The sequence below is a fragment of the Denticeps clupeoides genome, chromosome 18 (assembly GCF_900700375.1).
Source record: "Denticeps clupeoides chromosome 18, fDenClu1.1, whole genome shotgun sequence".
NCBI classification, from domain to species: domain Eukaryota; kingdom Metazoa; phylum Chordata; class Actinopteri; order Clupeiformes; family Denticipitidae; genus Denticeps; species Denticeps clupeoides.
The window spans coordinates 12,545,337-12,568,628 of NC_041724.1; the positions used below are offsets into that span (position 1 = coordinate 12,545,337).

The window sequence follows — 23,292 nt, forward strand, 5'->3', positions numbered from 1 at the left end:
ACCGTCCACGCTGCACACTCACTCACTCACTACACACTCACTATAATATCTACTCACTCACTCTTATTACAATATCAACATATCACTCACTCTGCACTCACTACATTTACCCTCACTCTCTCACTCACTCCACAATATCAACATTCCACCTAGTACTCCCTCACTCACTACACACTCACTACAATATCTACTCACTCACTCTTATTACAATATCAACATATCACTCACTCTGCACTCACTACATTTACCCTCACTCTCTCACTCACTCACTCCACAATATCAACATTCCACTTAGTACTCCCTCACTCACTACACACTCACTATAATATCTACTCACTCACTCTTATTACAATATCAACATATCACTCACTCAACACTTACTACATTTACCCTCACTCTCTCACTCACTCACTCCACAATATCAACATTCCACTTAGTACTCCCTCACTCACTACACACTCACTATAATATCTACTCACTCACTCTTATTACAATATCAACATATCACTCACTCTGCACTCACTACATTTACCCTCACTCTCTCACTCACTCCACAATATCAACATTCCACCTAGTACTCCCTCACTCACTACACACTCACTATAATATCTACTCACTCACTCTTATTACAATATCAACATATCACTCACTCTGCACTCACTACATTTACCCTCACTCTCTCACTCACTCACTCCACAATATCAACATTCCACTTAGTACTCCCTCACTCACTACACACTCACTATAATATCTACTCACTCACTCTTATTACAATATCAACATATCACTCACTCAACACTTACTACATTTACCCTCACTCTCTCACTCACTCGACAATATCAACATTCCACTTAGTACTCACTCACTCACTACACACTCACTATAATATCTACTCACTCACTCTTATTACAATATCAACATATCACTCACTCTGCACTCACTACATTTACCCTCACTCTCTCACTCACTCCACAATATCAACATTCCACCTAGTACTCCCTCACTCACTACACACTCACTACAATATCTACTCACTCACTCTTATTACAATATCAACATATCACTCACTCTGCACTCACTACATTTACCCTCACTCTCTCACTCACTCACTCCACAATATCAACATTCCACTTAGTACTCCCTCACTCACTACACACTCACTATAATATCTACTCACTCACTCTTATTACAATATCAACATATCACTCACTCAACACTTACTACATTTACCCTCACTCTCTCACTCACTCACTCCACAATATCAACATTCCACTTAGTACTCCCTCACTCACTACACACTCACTATAATATCTACTCACTCACTCTTATTACAATATCAACATATCACTCACTCTGCACTCACTACATTTACCCTCACTCTCTCACTCACTCCACAATATCAACATTCCACCTAGTACTCCCTCACTCACTACACACTCACTATAATATCTACTCACTCACTCTTATTACAATATCAACATATCACTCACTCTGCACTCACTACATTTACCCTCACTCTCTCACTCACTCACTCCACAATATCAACATTCCACTTAGTACTCCCTCACTCACTACACACTCACTATAATATCTACTCACTCACTCTTATTACAATATCAACATATCACTCACTCAACACTTACTACATTTACCCTCACTCTCTCACTCACTCGACAATATCAACATTCCACTTAGTACTCACTCACTCACTACACACTCACTATAATATCTACTCACTCACTCTTATTACAATATCAACATATCACTCACTCTGCACTCACTACATTTACCCTCACTCTCTCACTCACTCCACAATATCAACATTCCACCTAGTACTCACTCACTCACTACACCCTCACTACAATATCTACTCACTCACTCTCTTACTAAGAATATCAACATATCACTTACTCTGCACTCACTACATTTACCCTCACTCTCTCACTCACTCCACAATATCAACATTCCACTTAGTACTCACTCACTCACTACACCCTCACTACAATATCTACTCACTCACTCTCTTACTAAAAATATCAACATATCACTCACTCTGCACTCACTACATTTACCCTCACTCTCTCACTCACTCCACAATATCAACATTCCACCTAGTACTCCCTCACTCACTACACACTCACTATAATATCTACTCACTCACTCTTATTACAATATCAACATATCACTCACTCTGCACTCACTACATTTACCCTCACTCTCTCACTCACTCACTCCACAATATCAACATTCCACTTAGTACTCACTCACTCACTACACACTCACTACAATATCTACTCACTCACTCTCTTACTAAAAATATCAACATATCACTTACTCTGCACTCACTACATTTACCCTCACTCTCTCACTCACTCCACAATATCAACATTCCACTTAGTACTCACTCACTCACTACACCCTCACTACAATATCTACTCACTCACTCTCTTACTAAAAATATCAACATATCACTCACTCTGCACTCACTACATTTACCCTCACTCTCTCACTCACTCCACAATATCAACATTCCACCTAGTACTCACTCACTCACTACACCCTCACTACAATATCTACTCACTCACTCTCTTACTAAAAATATCAACATATCACTTACTCTGCACTCACTACATTTACCCTCACTCTCTCACGCACTCCACAATATCAACATTCCACTTAGTACTCACTCACTCACTACACACTCACTATAATATCTACTCACTCACTCTTATTACAATATCAACATATCACTCACTCAACACTTACTACATTTACCCTCACTCTCTCACTCACTCGACAATATCAACATTCCACTTAGTACTCACTCACTCACTACACACTCACTATAATATCTACTCACTCACTCTCTTACTAAAAATAGCAACATATCACTCACTCTGCACTCACTACATTTACCCTCACTCTCTCACTCACTCCACAATATCAACATTCCACCTAGTACTCCCTCACTCACTACACACTCACTACAATATCTACTCACTCACTCTCTTACTAAAAATATCAACATATCACTCACTCTGCACTCACTACATTTACCCTCACTCTCTCACTCACTCCACAATATCAACATTCCACTTAGTACTCACTCACTCACTACACACTCACTATAATATCTACTCACTCACTCTCTTACTAAAAATAGCAACATATCACTCACTCTGCACTCACTACATTTACCCTCACTCTCTCACTCACTCCACAATATCAACATTCCACCTAGTACTCCCTCACTCACTACACACTCACTACAATATCTACTCACTCACTCTCTTACTAAAAATATCAACATATCACTCACTCTGCACTCACTACATTTACCCTCACTCTCTCACTCACTCCACAATATCAACATTCCACTTAGTACTCACTCACTCACTACACACTCACTACAATATCTACTCACTCACTCTCTTACTAAAAATATCAACATATCACTCACTCTGCACTCACTACATTTACCCTCACTCTCTCACTCACTCCACAATATCAACATTCCACTTAGTACTCACTCACTCACTACACACTCACTATAATATCTACTCACTCACTCTCTTACTAAAAATAATCAACATATCACTCACTCTGCACTCACTACATTTACCCTCACTCTCTCACTCACTCCACAATATCAACATACCAATAGATCACTCATCATGCACTCTGTGCATTTACCCTCTCTTTCTCTCTCACTCTGCAATCACTTTACATGATCTACTCTCTGACTATTCTCTTAACATTCCACTCACTGTACATTATTTACTCTCTGACTCTCACAACACAATATCAATATTACACCTAATCCACACTCACTCTACAATCAGTGAACAATATTTACTCACTCACTCTCTTACTATACAATATTAATATTCCACTCACTCCACACTCCCTCACTCTGCACTCATCCACTCACTCACTGCGCAATATCAATATTCCACTCACTCACTCCGCTCTCACTGCACATTATTGACTCACTCACTCTCTCACTACACAATATTATCATTCCACTCACTCTACACTTACCACACAATATCCACCCACCCACTCATTCACACACCCACTCACTCACTCCCTCATTCACCTCAGTCCTGCCTTATAAAATAACCATAAATAAACAAAATATGCAAAGCATATCTAAATATGAGTAGAAGAATGTAAATGGGTTAAAATCCCTGGAAGGTGTGTGATCGCCGTGTGATCTGGTAAATGGCAATAATATTGGTTGAGAATGTTGATATGAAATCGTAATAACGCGGCCGTGCCAGTGGGAATGACATCTGATAGCAGCAGCGGTGTTAATGGCAGGACCAAGGGGGATCGCTGTGAGTGAGGGTTTTTTTTTAAGTTTTTAATTGTTCACTGTCGAAGAAGTCAACGTGTATGATGCACAGTCCGTTACCTCAGCCCAGGCCAATCTGAATTCATTTTAATGATTTGTGGAGGCACTGGCCAGTTGATGCCTTTGGAAATTTATAGCATAATCAAGTAGTGTGTGCTTTTATGTATGCTGTGGCTCTGCTGTGATTTTCTCTGATTAGGGCTGCCTGTAATGCACTGTGTGTGTGTGTGTGTGTGTGTGTGTGTGGTAGGAGGTGTCAGTGTGCCAATGGGCCAGCAGGATGGTGGAGTGTGTCAGACATTCGAGACATCTGTTCATTTGTGCACACATAAACACACACACCCACACTCTGTGTATCTTCCCGTACCCCTTGTTTGTTATTTTTAAAAATCTAAATGGCAAATCTGGAGCTCGGTGTCACACCCTCCCAAAGCCCTGCTGACTGAGCACAGCTCACTGTTAATCTGTATTAATTTGGTGCCGTTTTCAGGCCTGTGGACACTTAGTTTAAACACTGCATGAAAATTCATGTTTCTGCAGAAAAAAAACGAGTCCTTGTTCAGGAGATCTGAGAATGCACGGACTAAATATTTTTTTCTAAACTACAAATGGAGAAACTGCCAGATGGTGGGTGAAATATAAATGAAGGACTATGAATTGGGGGTAGTTAAAAATGTGCAAAATGAGAGGAAAGGGAACAAACACATTGCACTTGTATTTGTGGAGTTGTAGGAGAGCTGGCTTTTGGTGAAATGTATTAAATATATAAAGGGCACAGTGCATAAAGTTCTACATACAATTTACTTTGCGGATTATCTCATAGCATAACATACTCTTGTCTTAATATGCTCTGATTACTGAATACACCGATCAGTGAGTAGAATTGGTTTACATTTACATTTACAGCATTTATCAGACGCCCTTATCCAGAGCGACTATCAATCAGTAGTTACAGGGACAGTCTCCCTGGAGCAACTTAGGGTTAAGTGTCTTGCTCAGGGACGCAATGGTAGTAAGTGGGATTTGAACCTGGGTCTTCTGGTTCATAGGCGAGTGTGTTACCCACTAGGCTACTACCACTCGGATTACAGTGGTACCTGGCAGCAAGTGAAATATCTGGTCCTTTCAAAGTTGATGTGTTGCAAGCATAAAGAATGGGCAAGGGATAGTTTGTCCCCACACACTGCTCCCATGGCTGCCCACTGCTCACTTAGGGTGATGGGTTAAAAGCAGAGGACACGTTTCGTTGTGCAGTGTATCCCAACGACAATCACTTCACTTTCACTTTCAAGTGTAAGGATTCGATGAGGGTCAAATTGTGATTGCTTGCTCATTGATGCAGTCTGACCAGCGTTGTCTGATCCAGTAGAAGAGCTCGGTAAAAATTTACTGAACAATTTAAATGCTGGTTGTGACCCAAAGGTTAGCTGCAGACTGGCTGCCTACAACGAGCAGGACAATGGAAGAAGGTTGTCCACCAAGTCCACCGTTCATGGTAATGGGATTCTTTAATGGCAGTGCAGCCACACAGCAGAAGTAATTTACATCCGAGTCCATTTGAGCATCTCTCTCGTGTGCAGGGAAGACGAAGTCTGACCAGTAGAAGCTACTCGAGTGGAGATCATGCCTTGACGTGTTGGGGCAGTTTTAGTGACCAACTTTAAATTGGGCGGGTGGTGCAGATCTTATGACTGAATGGTGTGTATGTGTGTGTGTGTGTGTGTGTGTGTGTGTGTGTATGACCCAAAAACTAATTAATAAACAAGCCACTGAGCTTGACTTGTCATATATTTGTAGTTTCAGTTTCTGCTCCCTCTCCCCATATTGTTTCGGCATCTGCCATACACAACTTTCCATTGATCACTATGACTTTTGGATCTCCCCTCTCTCGCTGTACAACTCTGTCCGTCTGTCTGTCTCTCTCTCTCTCATTGTCTCGTGCGGTTTGCTTTGTCTGCCTCAGATGGTGCACGGTGCTCCACAGAACTCTTGTGTTTATTCTTTCTCTTTGACAGTGTTCTACCAAAAATTAAGAATTCCCTTTCTCTTTTAGACTACCTTCTCTCGTGGTCTTCTTCTCTCACCATCTCTCTCTCTCTTTTTCTGACTCATTCATATTCACACACACACACACACACACACACACACACACACACATTCACACACTCTTTCACACGTACACACACACAGCTTGTCTGAGTTGCTGTTAGTATTTAACATGTCTCCGTCCCCCTGACGATTCACCTTCTATTCCCTTCTGATGATCATGTTAGCACCAAATGAGCCCAATAACTCTTCTAATATTTCTTAATATTGCCTGTATTAAACATTTAACTGCAGCGTATAAATAATTCCGTTTTTCCCAGTGAAGCTCTTCAACCGTGGCAGCTCCTACTTGATTATTTCTTGGCCGTGCCTCATAATCCACCTTATTTCGAGTCATTATGAATAAAACGGTTTGTCTTGCCAGATGCATCGCCACCAGCTCTCGGGTTCATGTGTGTAATGACGATGTTCCGCCGTTGCCCAGGGGAAATATTTGACAGATGGCAAATCTCTGTTCCCGGGGGTTCAACAGTTTACCCTCCTACATTGTTTTTTTTTTTTTCTCATTTTTTTATTCTTTAATTCCTCTCCTCATCTTTTCCGTCCATCTTACGGCTTCCAGAGGCAACATCTCTCCCACCCTCCCTCCTTCCCTCCATCGCTCTCTGTGTAATTAACTAGGTTTCAGTAACAAACCTTTGGGCTTTATGTTGCTATGGCTACCTCTCCATCCATATGTGTGTGTGTGTGTGTGTGTGTGTGTGTGTGTGTGCGTGCGCGGGAGCATTTCGACTAAATGACACCTGCTTGCCTCGCGACACACACTTATGATCGCGTCTTCGGAGAGACGATGCATTCCTAATGTGCGACTGTTAATCAGCAGGCAAATTGTGCATTCTTAATTTATTCGGCCGGCTGAGGGCCCTGCGTCGACGCGAATTACTCGTTGTCGCTCCTGTTCTAATCGGAGGAGCACAGAACACTGTCGCCGATACAAGGAGCCGGTCCTCGTATCGGCGTATGAATTACGCCTGGCAGCTCAGCGCCTGCTGTGATTGGTTCTGTCGGGTTCAGATGTTTTATAGAAGTTTATCTGTTGTATCCAGCCATGTTCTTCAAACTCACTCCATGTATGCCATTTTCGTGTGATATTTGGTGTTAAGACCATAAAGACGTGTAGGTCTTACTGTGTTGGTGTCTACTTGTTTTTAGAAGATTGTGGTACATTTGACGTGAGCGGTTGTTGTGGGTTGCGGGTGTACTGAACATTAGTTTGTTTCTTTTTGTGTTTCAGCGAACAGCTCTCTGCTGGGCGGAGGAGGGGGTAAGTACACTGCCTGTCTCACTCCTCCCATCATCCTCTTTCCTTTCTCCTCTGTTGTGGTTTTTTTTTTCTTCCTTTAATCTCTCGGCTGGGTCAGTGGGAAAGAAGGGGCATTAAAGAAAGGGAGTGCGAGAGTGACTGAGGGAAGGCGTTGAGTGGAGAAGGGGAAACGAGACACACAGCGGTGAGACAAATTACAGAAGAGACGGGAGCTGTTGGAGGAGGAAGACAGATGTTTATAGTCTCAGGGTCTCTACAGGCCGATTCCCTACGTGATGCACGAAACATTTTTATAACACAAGTTACTTTATCCCCGTAACTAGTGGTCAGATCTATGGACATGTGTGACATGTATGTAGTACTTGTACAATATAACATTATGACAAAAGCCATACAAGCAGTGTGAATACTTGCCATGTGATGCACGGGTCACAGAAAACTACTCTCACTTGTTAAAGCCAACTTCCACAATAAAATTCTGTAAACTCTACAAGCATTCAGACAAAACTATTGCACCAAATATTTCAACGTAAATTTGGTGTCAAAACTGTGCAACAGTTCAATAAAATAATGTTCATGCAATAAAATGTTAATGTTAAAGTTCATATGCATTTAAAATGGACCAAAATGGTGATGAACAGAACGTGATATACTGGACAACAATGTCACTAAAATTACACAAGGGCTTCTAAGTTTAAGATTTGATAGCCAGTACTAAGCATTAAACTGAGTTGGTGTATGAATATTTTAATTAAGACAGATGCACTTTTTAATATAACATACGGTATATAAACTGAACTCTGAAGGCCTGGGTTATTGGTAATAATTTGCTTTGAATTTCATTGAAATTAGCAAAAAATTGACATTGTGAGAGGTAACCATGTTTCATGTCTGTAAAAAATAAATTTGATCAGACACGCTTATCCAGAGTGACTTACAATCAGTATTTAAAGGGACAGTCCCCCTGGAGACATTCAGGGTTAAGTGTCCTGCTCAGGGACACAATGGGAGTAAGTGGGGTTTGAACCTGTGACCTTGTGGTCTTCTGGTTCATAGGCAAGTGTGTTACCACCTTAATCTACGCACACCTCCGATCACCAGTGGCAACTGCTATTTTTGCTACTGAGCCACAGGCCACGTTTTTTTTTTCAGGGGCCAGTTGTGCCCAGAGGGTTCTGTAACAGTGCATCCATCAAAATGTGCAAATGCCACGTGGGTATTGTTTTGTTATTACCCCATCGTGGCATGAGGAATAACTCAATAACCTGTCACCCTGTCCCTCGGTTCGTGGTGACGTTACGCCCCAGAAAATTTCACTCACCTGTTACTCAGATTGTCAGTAGAACAGACTTTCACAACAATTTTCTCATCATTCTCCTTCTGTTCTTTGAGTCAAAGATAAAAAGGTAATCACTACTGTGCAGAGAAGTAGAAAAAGGGAGAGTGAGGAGAAGGTGAACCGATCGTTCAGAGACATGACGTGTAAGTTTAATACCTTTAATATTTTTAAATCCATAATTTACAGGTTCAAAATACCGAAAACTCTGCTGAATGAAAAGGGCCTGAAGGAAAAACGTGGGCACCCAGCAGGGTCAGTATGTAGTAACACCTCATTTGACAAGTATACTTTCAGGTCTAGCCACAGATTTTCAATGATGGTCCATGGCAAAACCTTCAGCTTGTGCCTCTTGAGGTGATACATTGTAGATTTTGGGCTGTTTTTCAGATCATTTTCTTGTTGAAGGACTCCAACGTGCCTTAAAGGCTTGTAAATTTCAAACTCGATCGAGATACTAAGCATGGTACTCGATTCTTTCTACTAATTTCGATACTACAAGGGGAGAAAACAAACCAACACAGGAACTGTTTAAAATGTTTTTTTTGTATGTTTTTTTTTTAAACAAATAAATAAATAAAGCAATATATTCTCATAACCCCCCACATTTTTAACACCCTAAAATCTCTTCTTTACTCTCCTTTGAAAGCTTCTCTGGAAGCCTGTGATAAATTTCTTTGTTTCTTTTTGGAGAAAGTGCTATGCACTAGGGCCCATATTTTACCACCTGCTGTACATGCATTGATTTTAATACCCTGTCTGGCTGTGTTTGACCACACATGAATCCCTCGGTTCCCTGTTTGAGGGTATCCCCCCCTCGTCTTTTTAAGGAGGCCTTCCTTACTCTGGGTAACTCTATATTCTTTCCATTATTAATAGTAGCCTAATATCTAGTGTGGTGTCCAAAACATTTAAGCATGCTGTTGTACAAACTTTGAAAAAATCTGTATACCCGATTGTTTTGTCAAATTTTAGGCCTGTCTCGAAGCTAGCTTTTCTGGCTTAACTGCCCAACTGAAGCCTTTCCAGAATGAACATGTGATTTCTGAAGTATTCAAAAGTCCAAAACTCACCACAGCACAGAATCTGCTCTGTTAAGAGTATTAAATTATATTCTTTTAGTAAATGACTGGCGATTCTGTACTACTTGCTACTTTTTTTACACCATAGACCATGATATTCTTGTTTCTAGGCTGGAGCAATGGGAGGTGGTTTAGGTCTTATTCTGCAGATAGAAGTTTTTGTGTTTCTACTGATTATTCTACTTCCACCTCAGTGGATGGGGGACCATTCTTGGTCCTCTTTTACTTCCTTTGTACCTGCTGCCTCTTGGATCTATCTTTTGGGAACATAATATTTCCTTTCATTGTAATGCAGATGACTATCACGCTAATCTTCCTCTAAAGCACAGCTGGTTGTGATGCTGTTTAGTCCTAATGGTGTTAACAGAACCACCTTCATCAACCTCATGTGTTTGCAAAATCCACAAATCCACAGCTAAAACACACTTTTTTCGTTTCTGGCTTTTAAGCCAGTGTGAGGCGGTGACTTATGCTTTTTAAAATTTTTTTTTAATTTTATTGGCCAAACATCCTGTGGAACAGAATGAATTCTAATATCATATAATAAGAAAACTATAATTACTGTAATCATACTATCAAAAGGCATACTAATAAAATGAAACAACAAAATAGCAAAAATGTCTGTGTTCATATGGTGTTCTATTTGCTGATTCTTATTAAAAGCCATTCTTCCGTCCTCAGTTCCACTGGCTGCAACAACGGCCCAATGCAAGATTGAGCCGTCACCGTGTTTAATATATATTTTTTCTTTTCTGACTTTGGTGTAAGCACTTGGTCTTTCATTGTATAGTTCTGCAAACCAAAAACAATACATAATTCTCCTTTCGGCTTCTCTCGTAAGGGGTCGTCACTTAGTTTGCTTATAAGGGTCTTGCTTATTTGTACAAAGGCTTGCCAACATTTGAAGTAACTCACCCCGTTTACCCGGGCTTTGGACTGGCACCAAGAAATGTGTGGTCACATGTAATTATGTAATAGTATATAGTAGTATAAAGTATAGTTATATATAAGGTAGAATTTAGAACAAGAGACAGCAAGCTTCTAGAGCAGCGAAAAGCTCAAATAATAATTTATATATATAAAATATTTGCAGAATAGCATCTTTCTGTAAATGAAGATAATCATCCCCAATCAGTCACTAATCACAGTCTTCATGTGCCTCCTAATTTCTTCTCGTCGTTGTCATAGGCCATATGATTCCCGGGAAAGTCAGAATATCACAATTCAGCTGTGCGCTCGTATTTTGTGAAGATATAATTGGTCTTTGAATGTGTAATCATTTTTGAAATGTATGCTTTGTGTGCAGAAAATCGGCGCGTTTGTAGTGTCGCGTCCAGGTCCTCGTCAAATGGCATGTTGGCGGGAAAATAAACGGGAGGGAAGGGGGGGGCGTGCACATATGCGCTATATGTAATTTATTGTGCTAGAGTGCAGCGCACATCAACTGTAATTTTCCACCCTACTGACGTCTGTGTGTGTGTGTGTGTGTGTGTGTGTGTGTGTGTGTGTGTGTGTGTGTGTGGGGTTTGTCATGCACACTGAACTTGTGTGCAGGTGTGTTAGTGATAAGTGCCCTGCTAATCAATACGTGTGATAAATCAACTTTTCGAAAAAGCCTACCCAAACAAACAGACATGCGCACATGGTGACATGAGCATTATTCCGCCCCTCAAACGTCATCCCGAGCCGTGCGGAAAATGGGATTGATTTAGTTGTGACCTTCGCCTTGTCTGCACCCACTCTGACTGTACGTGCTCCAGCATCCGTCCTGGCACTTCCTCTCACCTCCACCCCGCCTCACACTCCCCTCCGACGTACCCTTCTCCACTCGCCACCCCTCCCTGCCTTTCCTCCCGGTTCCTCCATCTCGCACCGCCTTTGCCACCATCTCTCACACCCTTTAACTGTTTTATTCATTTTCTGTTAACTCTATTTTGGTTTTCCTTGCTGGTAAACACACATTCTCTCTCTCTCTCTCTCGTTATTCTATCCTGGTGCCTTATCAGTTATGAAGCCTCTGCTCTGGAGGTTTGTTAAGGCCTGGCAGATCTGGGTGATAATTAGGCAGCGACTGAAACGTGCAGAGGGGAAGCAGGACCGTTTTCACGTTGGAGAAGGGGAAGGATGTCTGCGTCTGCAAGCACGCGATAGAGTGGAGATGAAAAGAGGGTCGAACGAGTGTGGAAAGAATGGGGGAAATGAGAGCATATGTGAGGCTTGAAGCAGATTTAGCTGAAAGGGCAAATTTATAAACATTTAATGTGCTCCCGAAAGGCATCAAAAAGAAAATAGTTACATAGTAATACTAATACATACAGTACAGGCCAAAAGTTTGAACACACCTTCACACATTACACATTACTGCTTTGCACACTCTTGGCATTCTCTCGATGAGCTTCAAGAGGTCGTCACCTGAAATGCTTTTCCAACAGTCTTGAAGGAGTTCCCAGAGGTGTTTAGCACTTGTTGGCCCCTTTTGTCTTCACTCTGCAGTCCAGCTCACCCCAAACCATCTCGACTGGGTTCAGGTCCAGTGATTCTGGAGGCCAGGTCTCCACTTTTTGTTAAGTTCATAACTCCACATGTGTTCATTCATAGTTTTGATGACTTCAGTGAGAATCTACCAACGTAAATGGTCATGAAAATAAAGAAAACACATTGAATGAGAAGGTGTGTCCAAACTTTTGACCTGCACGGTATATAGCCACAAACCCATCTACACAGTAGTTGGCCGTCAGTAAACACCAAAATGGAACCATGAGCAAGTCCATTTCTGCCTATTTTGACAAAATTTCCTTAGAGGGGGGCTTGGCATATTGTGTTCACTAGAGCAATGGACTCAATAATCTTGAATTTCTTGACCGCTGAAGTCTAATCATTTCTTCATTTTTCTTCACCTTGGACAAGTGATGGCTGTGGATCTGTCATGGTGTGAAAATGGGGAAAGATTAGGAACAGATTCGTTTAAAAAGGTGTTTATTTTCGCAACCAAAATGTTAACGAAATAGGATGGGGGATGGGGAGTGGGAAAGTCACTCGCGGGAGAACACCGAACACATAACTGGACATTGGCAACTGGGCACAGGGGGAAACAGGGATCCGGGGGACGAAACAAAGCTGAACATGAACTAGAGCGCACAACTCAAGCCTAGGACAAGGACTAGACATGCAATCGGCTTTGGAGCACAACTGAGACAGAGACGATCCCACGGTCATCGGTACCCGGAACACTGGTACAGGCAACCTTTTATTGTGAAAGAAACCAGGCACCGGGAATAAGGAGGTGGCGTAGCCTGCACTCAGCGAACAGGGAATGAAAACCAGGAACAGGTCGTTACGGCTTGTCTCACGTTGTTCCCTCGAGTTGTGTGTACCATCACGATCAATGACTTTCGTCAAAGCCCATACACACCCATCCCTCTTACAGACAGCTGTGAAGCAGTGAGACATTTCCCACTCTTTCACACTCACAACCTTTAGTTGTACAGTGGGGCTTCTCCATGGCCTCCATAGAGTATGTGTTTTCAAAGTTTTTATTTTATTATCATTTTTTTTTTTTTTTTTTTAGAAATCCATTCTTTTTAGCAACTGGCTTTTTTCTGCTTATTTTTAGACTCTTAGACGTGAATGCATGTTTGAATTTCCCCAACATATACCACTTTAAGTAATAGAAGAAGCCAAAGCATGCAGTAGTGCTTTCATGAGGTCCAATACTATTCATGAGCAACTTTCACCCCTGAAATAAGAGGATGCCTCTCCGCTGAAATGTTGCATTAATGGTATGAAATTACATGCTGGCAAAAACAAACCCCACAACCCAGCAGCCCAGGCTGCGCCTCGCATTGTGTTCATTGTGAAGCTGTATCAGTGTGTTTCATTCTGTCTCGGATTTTGACGCTGTCTGGCCTGACGTCCACACAGGGTCTAAATCACTTGGCCAGTTGGACCCTGACCAGACCAAAGCAAACATCGGCGCTCCCATTGAGGGATTTGGGACAGGCCAAACAGATGTTGCTGCAGCCTTCTGGACGGGCTTTCCTAAGTGTCACCATGGTGACGGGCATAACCAATAAAAACATGCCTCGATGGCTAATCGGCAGTTAATTGCTCTTGATCTCGACCGATCACAGATAAGTCTAACAACTGGATGGGAAAATGTGTGTGTTTGTGATGTTGTCTCTGTGCTCCTGTGTAGGCGAAGCGATGTGTCTGCACATGTGTGAGCAAGCATTAGTATACACCTGCCACTGTGTGTGTGTGTGTGTGTGTGTGTGTGCATGCGCACACCTGTCTTGAGTGTGTCTGTGATTTTCTGCTTGAAAATCCCCCCTAGCCAGATATACATGGTGCCGAGTAGCTCCTGCTAATGAAGTGTCTGTGCATGTGGCTGTTTGTGTAAAACGGAGAAGAGAGAGAGAGAGTGTGTGTTGTGTGTTGGTGTGTATGCCTGTGTTTGCAGGGTGATCATACAGGAAAGCAGGCTGGTCCCCACAGCGAACTCTCACAACTCTCACACGCTCCTCTTATCTTCCCCTTCCCTCCTCGCAGCTCCAACAGCCCCTAAAGTGAACCTTCTTCCATCTGCTTTCCTCCGCTCCCTTCCTCTCTTTCTCACCCTCTTTCTTCCCCTTCCCTCCTGCCTCTCGCTCCCTCTGTCACTCTGATACTCTTTCATCTTCTCACCAGCATCTTTCAAATGACTTGTGTTTGTTACCCCCCCCCCCCTCCATCCCTGTTAGTTCTTTCTTTTTTCCCTTCACCCTCACGCTTATCCCTTATCTTTTTTTTCCTTTCACCCTTATTTATGGAGCCCTGTTTGCTTCAGTCTCCTAGTCAAGCCACGGGTGCTACAGCTACGGCTTCTTTTCACCACAAGCAATTTTTTTTAAAACACAAAACTGACCGAAGAGAACTCCTGTAACCGTCGAAGCGAGCCTGTGTTCAGCATCGCTCTATAATACATCATGCCCTGGTTATAAAATCCAAAATGCACAAGCTGCTACGTGCATTTCTGCAACCTATAGGGACTGTCAGCTTTGATGCATATTACAGGGACGTGTTGCATAATGAAAAATAGCCTAATAATGGATGATTATATAGTGGAGAGGGAAGTGACTCTGGCATGCAATCACATCACAATGCCATAATTACACAGCGCATTGACAGGCATTTTAATGAGTCCTGTTAAGAGAGTGTCTGCTCCTTGGTTCCAGTGCTCAACTTTCTTATCTCTGATTTAATCATCTTTTCAAAATGTTTATATTTTTTCCCTTCAGTGGATGGTGCCATCCATCGTGGTGCAGGGCCATTGTTGAAGAAGGAGTGCTCCACTCTGGGAGGCTGCGAAACAGGGGAGGCCAAAATTACAGGGGCATATGGCCTGCCGGCTAAGTGTAAGTGACCCACCTTGTTCCTTGATTTTATCAGCAAAAATATCCCACTTTTCTGAATGGCACATGACAGTGGAGCAAATCCATGGGCACACTGTTCAATTTTTCCCATTGTGGTACACATGTCGGAAACTGAAAAAACAAGTCAATGCCATTTTATCAAGGACAAAATTGTGAGGTCTTGATGATTCTCCTGGCATAGGATGCTCCTGGTCAGCAGTAGTGCGGACTGACCAAAAGTGGATCGAGGAGGGAAAACTGGTGACCTGGAACTAAATGCTGAGAAATTTAATGCTGGTCAGTATGCCCATGCTGACTCGTGTCCACCAGCAAAAGCGACCATTAGACCAGAGACCAGAATATGGCCTGGTCTGTTTAATCATGCTTTATTTAACCAGAGGTGGGATAAGTACTGGAACAAAATGTGATTAAGTAAAAGTATCTTTACTTTGCTCAAATTCTGCTCAAGTAAAGTGCAAGTACCCATCTAAAATCTACTTGAGTAAAAGCAAAAAAGTACTTAATTTAAAATTTACTTTGAGTAAAAGTTACTTATTTACTTTCAATTACTTGATGTAAAAAATAACTAGTCATAAATCCAAATACAGCATCCATTAGATGCTGTATCCATCAAATTTTAGGTTGTATAATGTAAGGTAATGTATGGTCAGACCAGCCCATAAAACATTTTTTATATCAGTCTTACTGGTCCCCTAATACTGTATCCGAAGACTCTTTTCACAATTCAGCTTTGGTGAAGCATTGCAGCGACTTTGTGACAGTCCCACAATGAGATTTCCACAGGATGCAGCAAAGAGTTTCAGTGTCTGTAGCTTTAACTGATAATAAGGAGGAGAAAGGCGGAGTGCAGAGGAGAATGGCCTATACAAGTTGAGGGGGCATTCGCGGACATGACCCCATTCACCAACCACATTGTTTGGCACAGACAGGAAGTCGTTTTTCCAGAAAAAATACAATTAACCCACTGGATCCTCAGAGGCTCACGTGATGGAGCAACTGCAATGCTTCGCTCGTTTGCAAGCAACGATGGTCGGTGGACCTATTTTTGGGGAGGGGTGGGAAATTCTCTGGGTGGACAAAGCATGAGAAACGTGTGGTAACCTTTACCCTTACTACCAAATTCCAGATCTGAGCTGGCGCTCTCAAAATGGTGAAGCAGAATGACAAAGGCACTATTTACACCTATCGCCATTTCTAACCACTGCAGGACCATAGACGGGCTAGGGGGACTCATATTAATGTTAAATCATCTCACAAAGTCACATTTTTGTGTCATGGGACCTTTAAGCACAGTTGGCCACAAAAGGGCCAAATTGTGAATTGTAACATTACAATAAAAAAGAGAAACTAAGCCAAAATCAAAGTATCGAAAACTGTGAAAGCATTCAATAATTCCTTATGAACAAACTATGCTTTTTGTTCTTTCTATAGCAAATATTAATCATATAATTTGTGGAAACTGACATGAGCACACGGACTGCTGATATAAGAAATAAATCAAGTGCCCTGCCCCACTACATACTACAGCATTAGACTGTAATGCTCTTGTTCATGTTCAGCAAAAAGCACCTATGGGCTAGTCTACTTACAAACACGTGCTTTCGCAGATTTCCTGTGGAAGTTTTAAATCTGACCGACTAAGTTGGCACATTTTGCATCGCATGGCAACGTTATTGCATTGTTTGAACACAAAGAGCTGTCTGCAGGGCTCTCAGGATTTGAAGACAGGTAAGAGTGACAATAAACCTCCACACCGCCACCACCACTCTGTCCCCAGCCCCACCCTGTCCAATGTAGCCCCACCCTGTCCAAAGTATAATACTTGGGTAAAAATGTACATGAGTAAAAGTAAAATGACAGATTTCAAAAACAACTTAAAAAATGACAAATTACTAACAAAAACTACTCTATGTGAGTAAAGGAATTCGTTATTTACCACCTCTGTATTTAGCGTCATGTGGATTGCTGTGTGTGTGTGTTGCTTACCGGGAAGACACCGGGAAGTATTGTGTGAAGAAGGCAAGAAGGTGGAGGTTCTGGTCAATGTTCTATCAGTAGTGACAGGGACAGTCCCCCTGGAGACGCTCAGGTTTAGGTGTCCTTTTCAGGAACACAATGGAAGTAAGTGGGGTTTAACCAGTGACATTGTGGTAGTCTGGTTCACCCACTAGGCTACTGCCATCCTTTTGTTCTGCAGGGTAACCTTGAGTTCTGCATTTATGTGGACATAAATGTTTCCTCTTACCTAAACGTTGTTGCTGGACGAGCACAGCTCTTCATGGACCCAGTGCCGGAAAAACAGGTCCAATCCTGATGCTGCTCCTTTTGTAATGTTCTTTCTGACATTTGTGTCCGAGGTCAAATGGCACTCTTTCAGGGTTCACTGACTGCTCATGTCATTTCAAAGTCATGCCATTTATACACGCAGCACCTGCTTGTTTTAACGTGAGGACTGCAGGAAGTGGAAGAACAGACATTTTTTATTGTTGTGTGTAGGTTTTTGGTGGCCCAACAGGTCAGGTCAAGCCTCCACAGGTCAGACTGCTCCACGTTTTCCCTCTTTCACTCCCTGTGGTCTGTTGTCTTTCTCCCTCTTTCTTTGAGGGAATGTTCGGCAATTATGTACTCCGGCAGTGTTTACAGATGCAAGCACGCTTCAATTTATTCCCAACACTTAGCAGTAATTGGCTTGCCTAATTTATGACCCCTCTTTACCCGGCCCTGTCGACTGGCAGGATGAGATGCATCACTCTGTGCTGTATTGACCCAGTATCGGTAGCGTAATAGCACTAGTTAGTGCCATCATTCGGCTTGAAGCCCCTACCCACATCTCCTACAGAAACCTAAAGAAATATGCAATAATATCAACAATAATAACAAATGAACTTCAGGTACTCCACAAGCCAGTTCTAGTATGAGCATGAGTGTTTTTTTTCTTTCTCCCTTCTTTGCACAGATCTATTCTGGGTGTTATAACTTGTGACCCAGTGGAATAAAGACACAAACACCTGCCTCTAGTCATAACCCCCTGTATGCGAGGAGCTGTTTAAATTTTTTATTTTTTTTTTGCATGGCACAGCTGTGGATGGTGAGAATGTGCTGTTAGGTAACTGCGTCTATGAGAGCCATATCTTGTGAGAGCGACAAAAAAGGCAAATCCATGGAAGAAGTTGAAATATTGGCTTATTCGGTTAGTTTTGGACAAAGCTTTTATTGTGATGTTTTTCCAATAAGGTACATTATAGATGGATCATTTATTCTCAGAAGGCAGGATTGATGTAAAAAAGCAGCCGATTGAATCTAAATGCAAAAAGCAATTTCTTCGTTGGGAAAATCGCATTTATGTTTCTAGGTCTAAGACAGAAACCGTAAAATTCATTACAGATGTGGGTGAAAATGATTCTCAACTAGGCACAAAATAAATAGCATCAATAAATGGGGAGGTTATTGTAAGAGGGATTTCAGATCAGGTAGGTGGCTTATTGATCCACAGGGAGCCGGAGGAGAAAAAAAAAAAAAGCTGCCAAACTAACACACTGCAGCAAGTCCCTAAGCCAACCTGTGTACCAATACACACCTAACCAGGGGGAGAAGAGCAAACAAACAGCAACCATCCTTACGGAGAAGATGGAGGGGGGGGCAAGTGAAGCTGAGAGCGGCCTTTCCATCAATGTAGACAGTCTCTCACACAGACATACACACACAGAATGGTCTCATTTCCCTCAGTGGCCAATTAACACTAATTAAAATCCACCCAGGCCAAGCGAACACCCGCTCCCCACCCCTATTTTAAAGCAGAAGTTTTGCTTCCTTTCCCATTTGTCTCTCGCGCTCACACTCAGATAACAAGACATATTAGTACCACACAAGAAATGGAACATAGTTTTCTACACAATTAATAATAATAATAATAATAAAAACCTGTTGAGATCTATATATATAAAACAGCAAAACCTAACCAGGGAATCATCAACTGTTCCCAATACATTGATTTAAAAGGGGAGAGATGTTGAACAAGATGAGTAGTTTTCATTTTCTACTATGATCTGTTTTTCAGTGTCCTTGGTCTCGAGCACAATCAGACATGCAGTAGTAAGATTCAAGAATTAACACTGAACCACACTATTTCTGAGACAGAATGAAAAGTGGTTATGCAAAATGTTCTCTAATTGAAAACACACTCAGTAATAACATGTCATATAGACCATAGAAATTTAGTCTCCTATTCATTGAATGAAAAAGTTCAAGAAATATTCACATTCTCAATTTTTTCCCCCTTAAACTCAATAATAACATACATGAACTGTAGATGCATTAGAAGCACACCAGTTTCGTCTAGTTTCCTATGGATTGAAAAATAATGGTGAAACAGGTGATGGAACGTTGGTGTGCAGCACCGCATATGAGATGTGGTCAGGCTTCCCTTTGTGAGAAGGTGAGACAGTTTCCAAATGTGGAAATCTTTTCAGATGGTAAGCTGCCTGGCCCCCTTCCTTTCGGCTCATTGTGGGGGTGTCATCGTCACGGTGCTGTTTAAAGATGTTTCACCTGCTCCTTTTTTGAGGGGGTGGGCTGGTGTGAAGAGTTGGATATGACCACCTCCCTGCTGAAGAATAGGAGGTCCTCTTTGTGGACGGAGTTTTGCGACCTGCTCGCTCCACTGAGCACGAAATGAAGGCCGCCACCACAGGGCCCAGTCAACCTTTTCCCCTTTCAGCCACGGAGGAAGACAGATAACGGAAAAACGATGGAGGAAGACAGAAGGGCGAGAGGGGCCCAAATGGGGGCACACGGAAGTGCTGGTTCCCATAAAGTGACAATAGGAGAGAGAGAGAAGTGGGGAGCATTTACAAAACTTTTCAAAAATTCTCAGGTTGGTCATATTGTTTGGAGCCACAGAGAGGGAACGAGGTGGAGGAGCCAGATGTCAGGGAACAGCCAGGACAAAAGAAGCGCAAAACAAAGCTGGCTAGAAGAGCCATTTTCTAGTCATGTTGTCATGGTGACTCGGTTTTGAAAACAGGTCAGGAAAATTGAAAGATGCAGAATGAGGATGAAGACAGAAAAAAAAACTACACACAACAAAATATCATACGGTTCTATGATATATTACAGTATTTAAATTTTTTGTCCAATTAGTCAAAGGGAAATTTGACTTTTTGTAACCCAAGTCTTATTGTCATTTTTCATTTGTTTTGGCAACATTTCAGATTTTTTCATTGCCTCAGGAAAAGGTCTATGGAAATGTCATTTTGCTGTTTGAAATCAATTAGTTTGCTCTTTTCATTGTATTTTAATTGACTTAAGTGCAGGAGAAGTCAGTGATGAATTTTAATTTGGGAATTTAATATTGTGTGTGAAAAAATTTGGCAGCAAAACATGAAGCAGATTTTTCGTTCATTCGTCCGCTGGCTGAAAACGGACATGACAAGTCATTGCGTACATCATAATATTTGAGAGGCTGGACGCTTCTGGGGGAAGACGGCAGTATTTCTGTTACGTTTGGACTTCTATCACATCTGGAGCCTGCACAAACATATCTTCCCATAGCCCATTCTCTCCCACTCACCCTCGCAGTCTTTCATACTTCTGCCTGCTGCAAGTGATGGAATGCACAGTTAAACATTTTGTGCATTTCTTCTCTCCCTGTGAACCTCCTCTCGTCACAGTCCGCGCTGTTTTCTTTGTATCTGGCTCCCCTGCCTCGTTATTTCGCCCAGTTCCTCGCACCGCAGCAGACTTCTTTGTATGCTGTGTCCACGTCTGTCTGTTTGCGGCGCCATTACTTCTTGTTTAACCTGCGTATATCATTATACCAGACTTTGTTCATCGCCCTCTGAAGAACAATTGACAGTTTTTTTCTCCTGCCAGAATGCGTATGATTTGCTGACCCACGTTTACAGTTGCTTTTCATGACCATGTCAGGCATGCGCAGCCCTGTCCTTCACTGGGAACGAGCTTTGCAAATTCTTTCTAATAACAAGCTCACAATATAGACGCTCTACGGACAGTATTTCTTGAAAAGGTTCCTTCACAACCCGAGGCACTGCGAGCAGGAATTAAGAATCGTGTTGCATGGCCTAGCTTTTTAGAATTTATTTTAATGAAAAGACGGTTAGGTCTCGATTCTTTTCATCCCGTTTCAATGTGGCAGACACGAGGTGTCTCAGTAGCTGCGGCAGTTAAACAATTATCACACACTTCCATTGGCTTTGTGTGCATTTAGTGCGTTGTCTGCTATTTTGGTTTGAAACCATCATGCATCTGGCAACACTGGAGCAGGAATGCTTCAAAGGCACAGTTCTGGTCACAGTTCACAAATTGTGACCAGGCCATTAGCGGAAACTTTGGGGTTCTTCACCTGTCCAGGACCTCTGAAATGTTCAGGAAGAAGAGCATTTTTATGTATTTTTCTATGACTGCCCTGGATTGGCAGTTTTTTACTTTAACTTGTTTACTTTAACTTCTCCAGAACATTTGTTCAGAACAGACAAATGTAAAATGCATTGTGAATGGTGTGTTGTGCTTTTTTAAATAACTCTTGTTTTGTAATGAAGAGCATAGGTATAATTTTTCATAATTAATTAAAAGTAAAGCACTCTGTGCAAATGATTGCATAAGTACTTGATTCATTATTATTCACAGTTGAGCCAGCCTGTGTGCAGATGAGATGCTTCAGAGTGAAAACACCTGCGTCTCAGAGCTGAATACCCAATTATTTACTTCATTTCCAAGGAGGCACGACCAAGGAGCACTCAAAGCGGCAAGAGCAAGGAGTAAAAATCCTGACCAACAACCTTCGGCTGGCAGAAATGTGAATTGATCGTCCAGAGGACACAATGCGTTGTAAAGCTCACGAAGGACCTTCATCATCCGTTGTCCTCCATTCATTTGGCTGCTGTTGATGTGTGTTAAAATGCACAAGAAACGTACATTGACTTCTATACAATGCTCTATTGAGGCTATGCAGACTCTGAAGAACTCAATCCAGAATGCATGTTTTTGATGACAGCTTTGCTTACTATAGACACCAGCAGCTTCATGAGATGATCGTTACATTTATGGCATTTGGCAGACACCCTTATCCAGAGCGACTTACAACGTGCTTTCAAGTTACCATCGATGAAGAGATCAATTCCGGTTCACAAGGACCCCAACTATGAATACAATCTTTTTATTCACTCTGTTGTAGATTCTATACACAAGTTCGACAACAAGAAAGTTACAATTTAATCTAAATATTCTCTAAAGAAGAAGCTCTTGAGCTGACGTTTGAAAGTACTCAGTGACTGAGCTGTTCTGACCTCGAGGGGAAGTTCATTCCACCACCGAGGGGCCAAGACGGAGAAGAGTCTAGATGAGCGTCTTCCTTTTACTTTCAGAGATGGAGGGACCAGGCGAGCAGTACTGGAGGCTCGGAGTATACGAGGTGCAGTGCGAGGTGTAATAAGGGCTGTGAGGTAGGATGGTGCTACTCCATGTTTGGCTTTGTTGGCCAGCATCAGTATTTTGAACCTGATGCGTGCAGCTACTGGGAGCCAGTGGAGGGAACGTAGCAGAGGGGTGGTGTGGGAGAATTTGGGAAGGTTGAAGATCAGTCGTGCTGCTGCATTTTGTATGAGTTGTAGAGGTCGGATGGTGCATAGTGGTTGACCAGCTAGAAGTAATCCAGTCTTGAGATTACAAAGGATTGAACCAGTAGTTGGGCTGCCAGATAAGGGCGGATTCGTCTGATA

General features: G+C 42.1%; 1 protein-coding gene across 4 annotated transcripts in view; it reads left to right on the forward strand.

Moving 5' to 3' along the window:
* macrod1 (mono-ADP ribosylhydrolase 1) overlaps positions 1 to 23,292 on the forward strand; it is a 61,938-nt gene that overhangs the window by 29,692 nt on the left and 8,954 nt on the right. For 2 of the 4 annotated variants that reach the window (XM_028959714.1, XM_028959716.1), the window contains exons 4-5: positions 7,698 to 7,727; positions 15,422 to 15,538. In XM_028959714.1, coding sequence (XP_028815547.1) covers positions 7,698 to 7,727; positions 15,422 to 15,538 — 147 coding nt within the window. The remainder of the gene's footprint in view (positions 1 to 7,697; positions 7,728 to 15,421; positions 15,539 to 23,292) is intronic. The other 2 variants (XM_028959715.1, XM_028959717.1) reach the window with 1 other exon arrangement.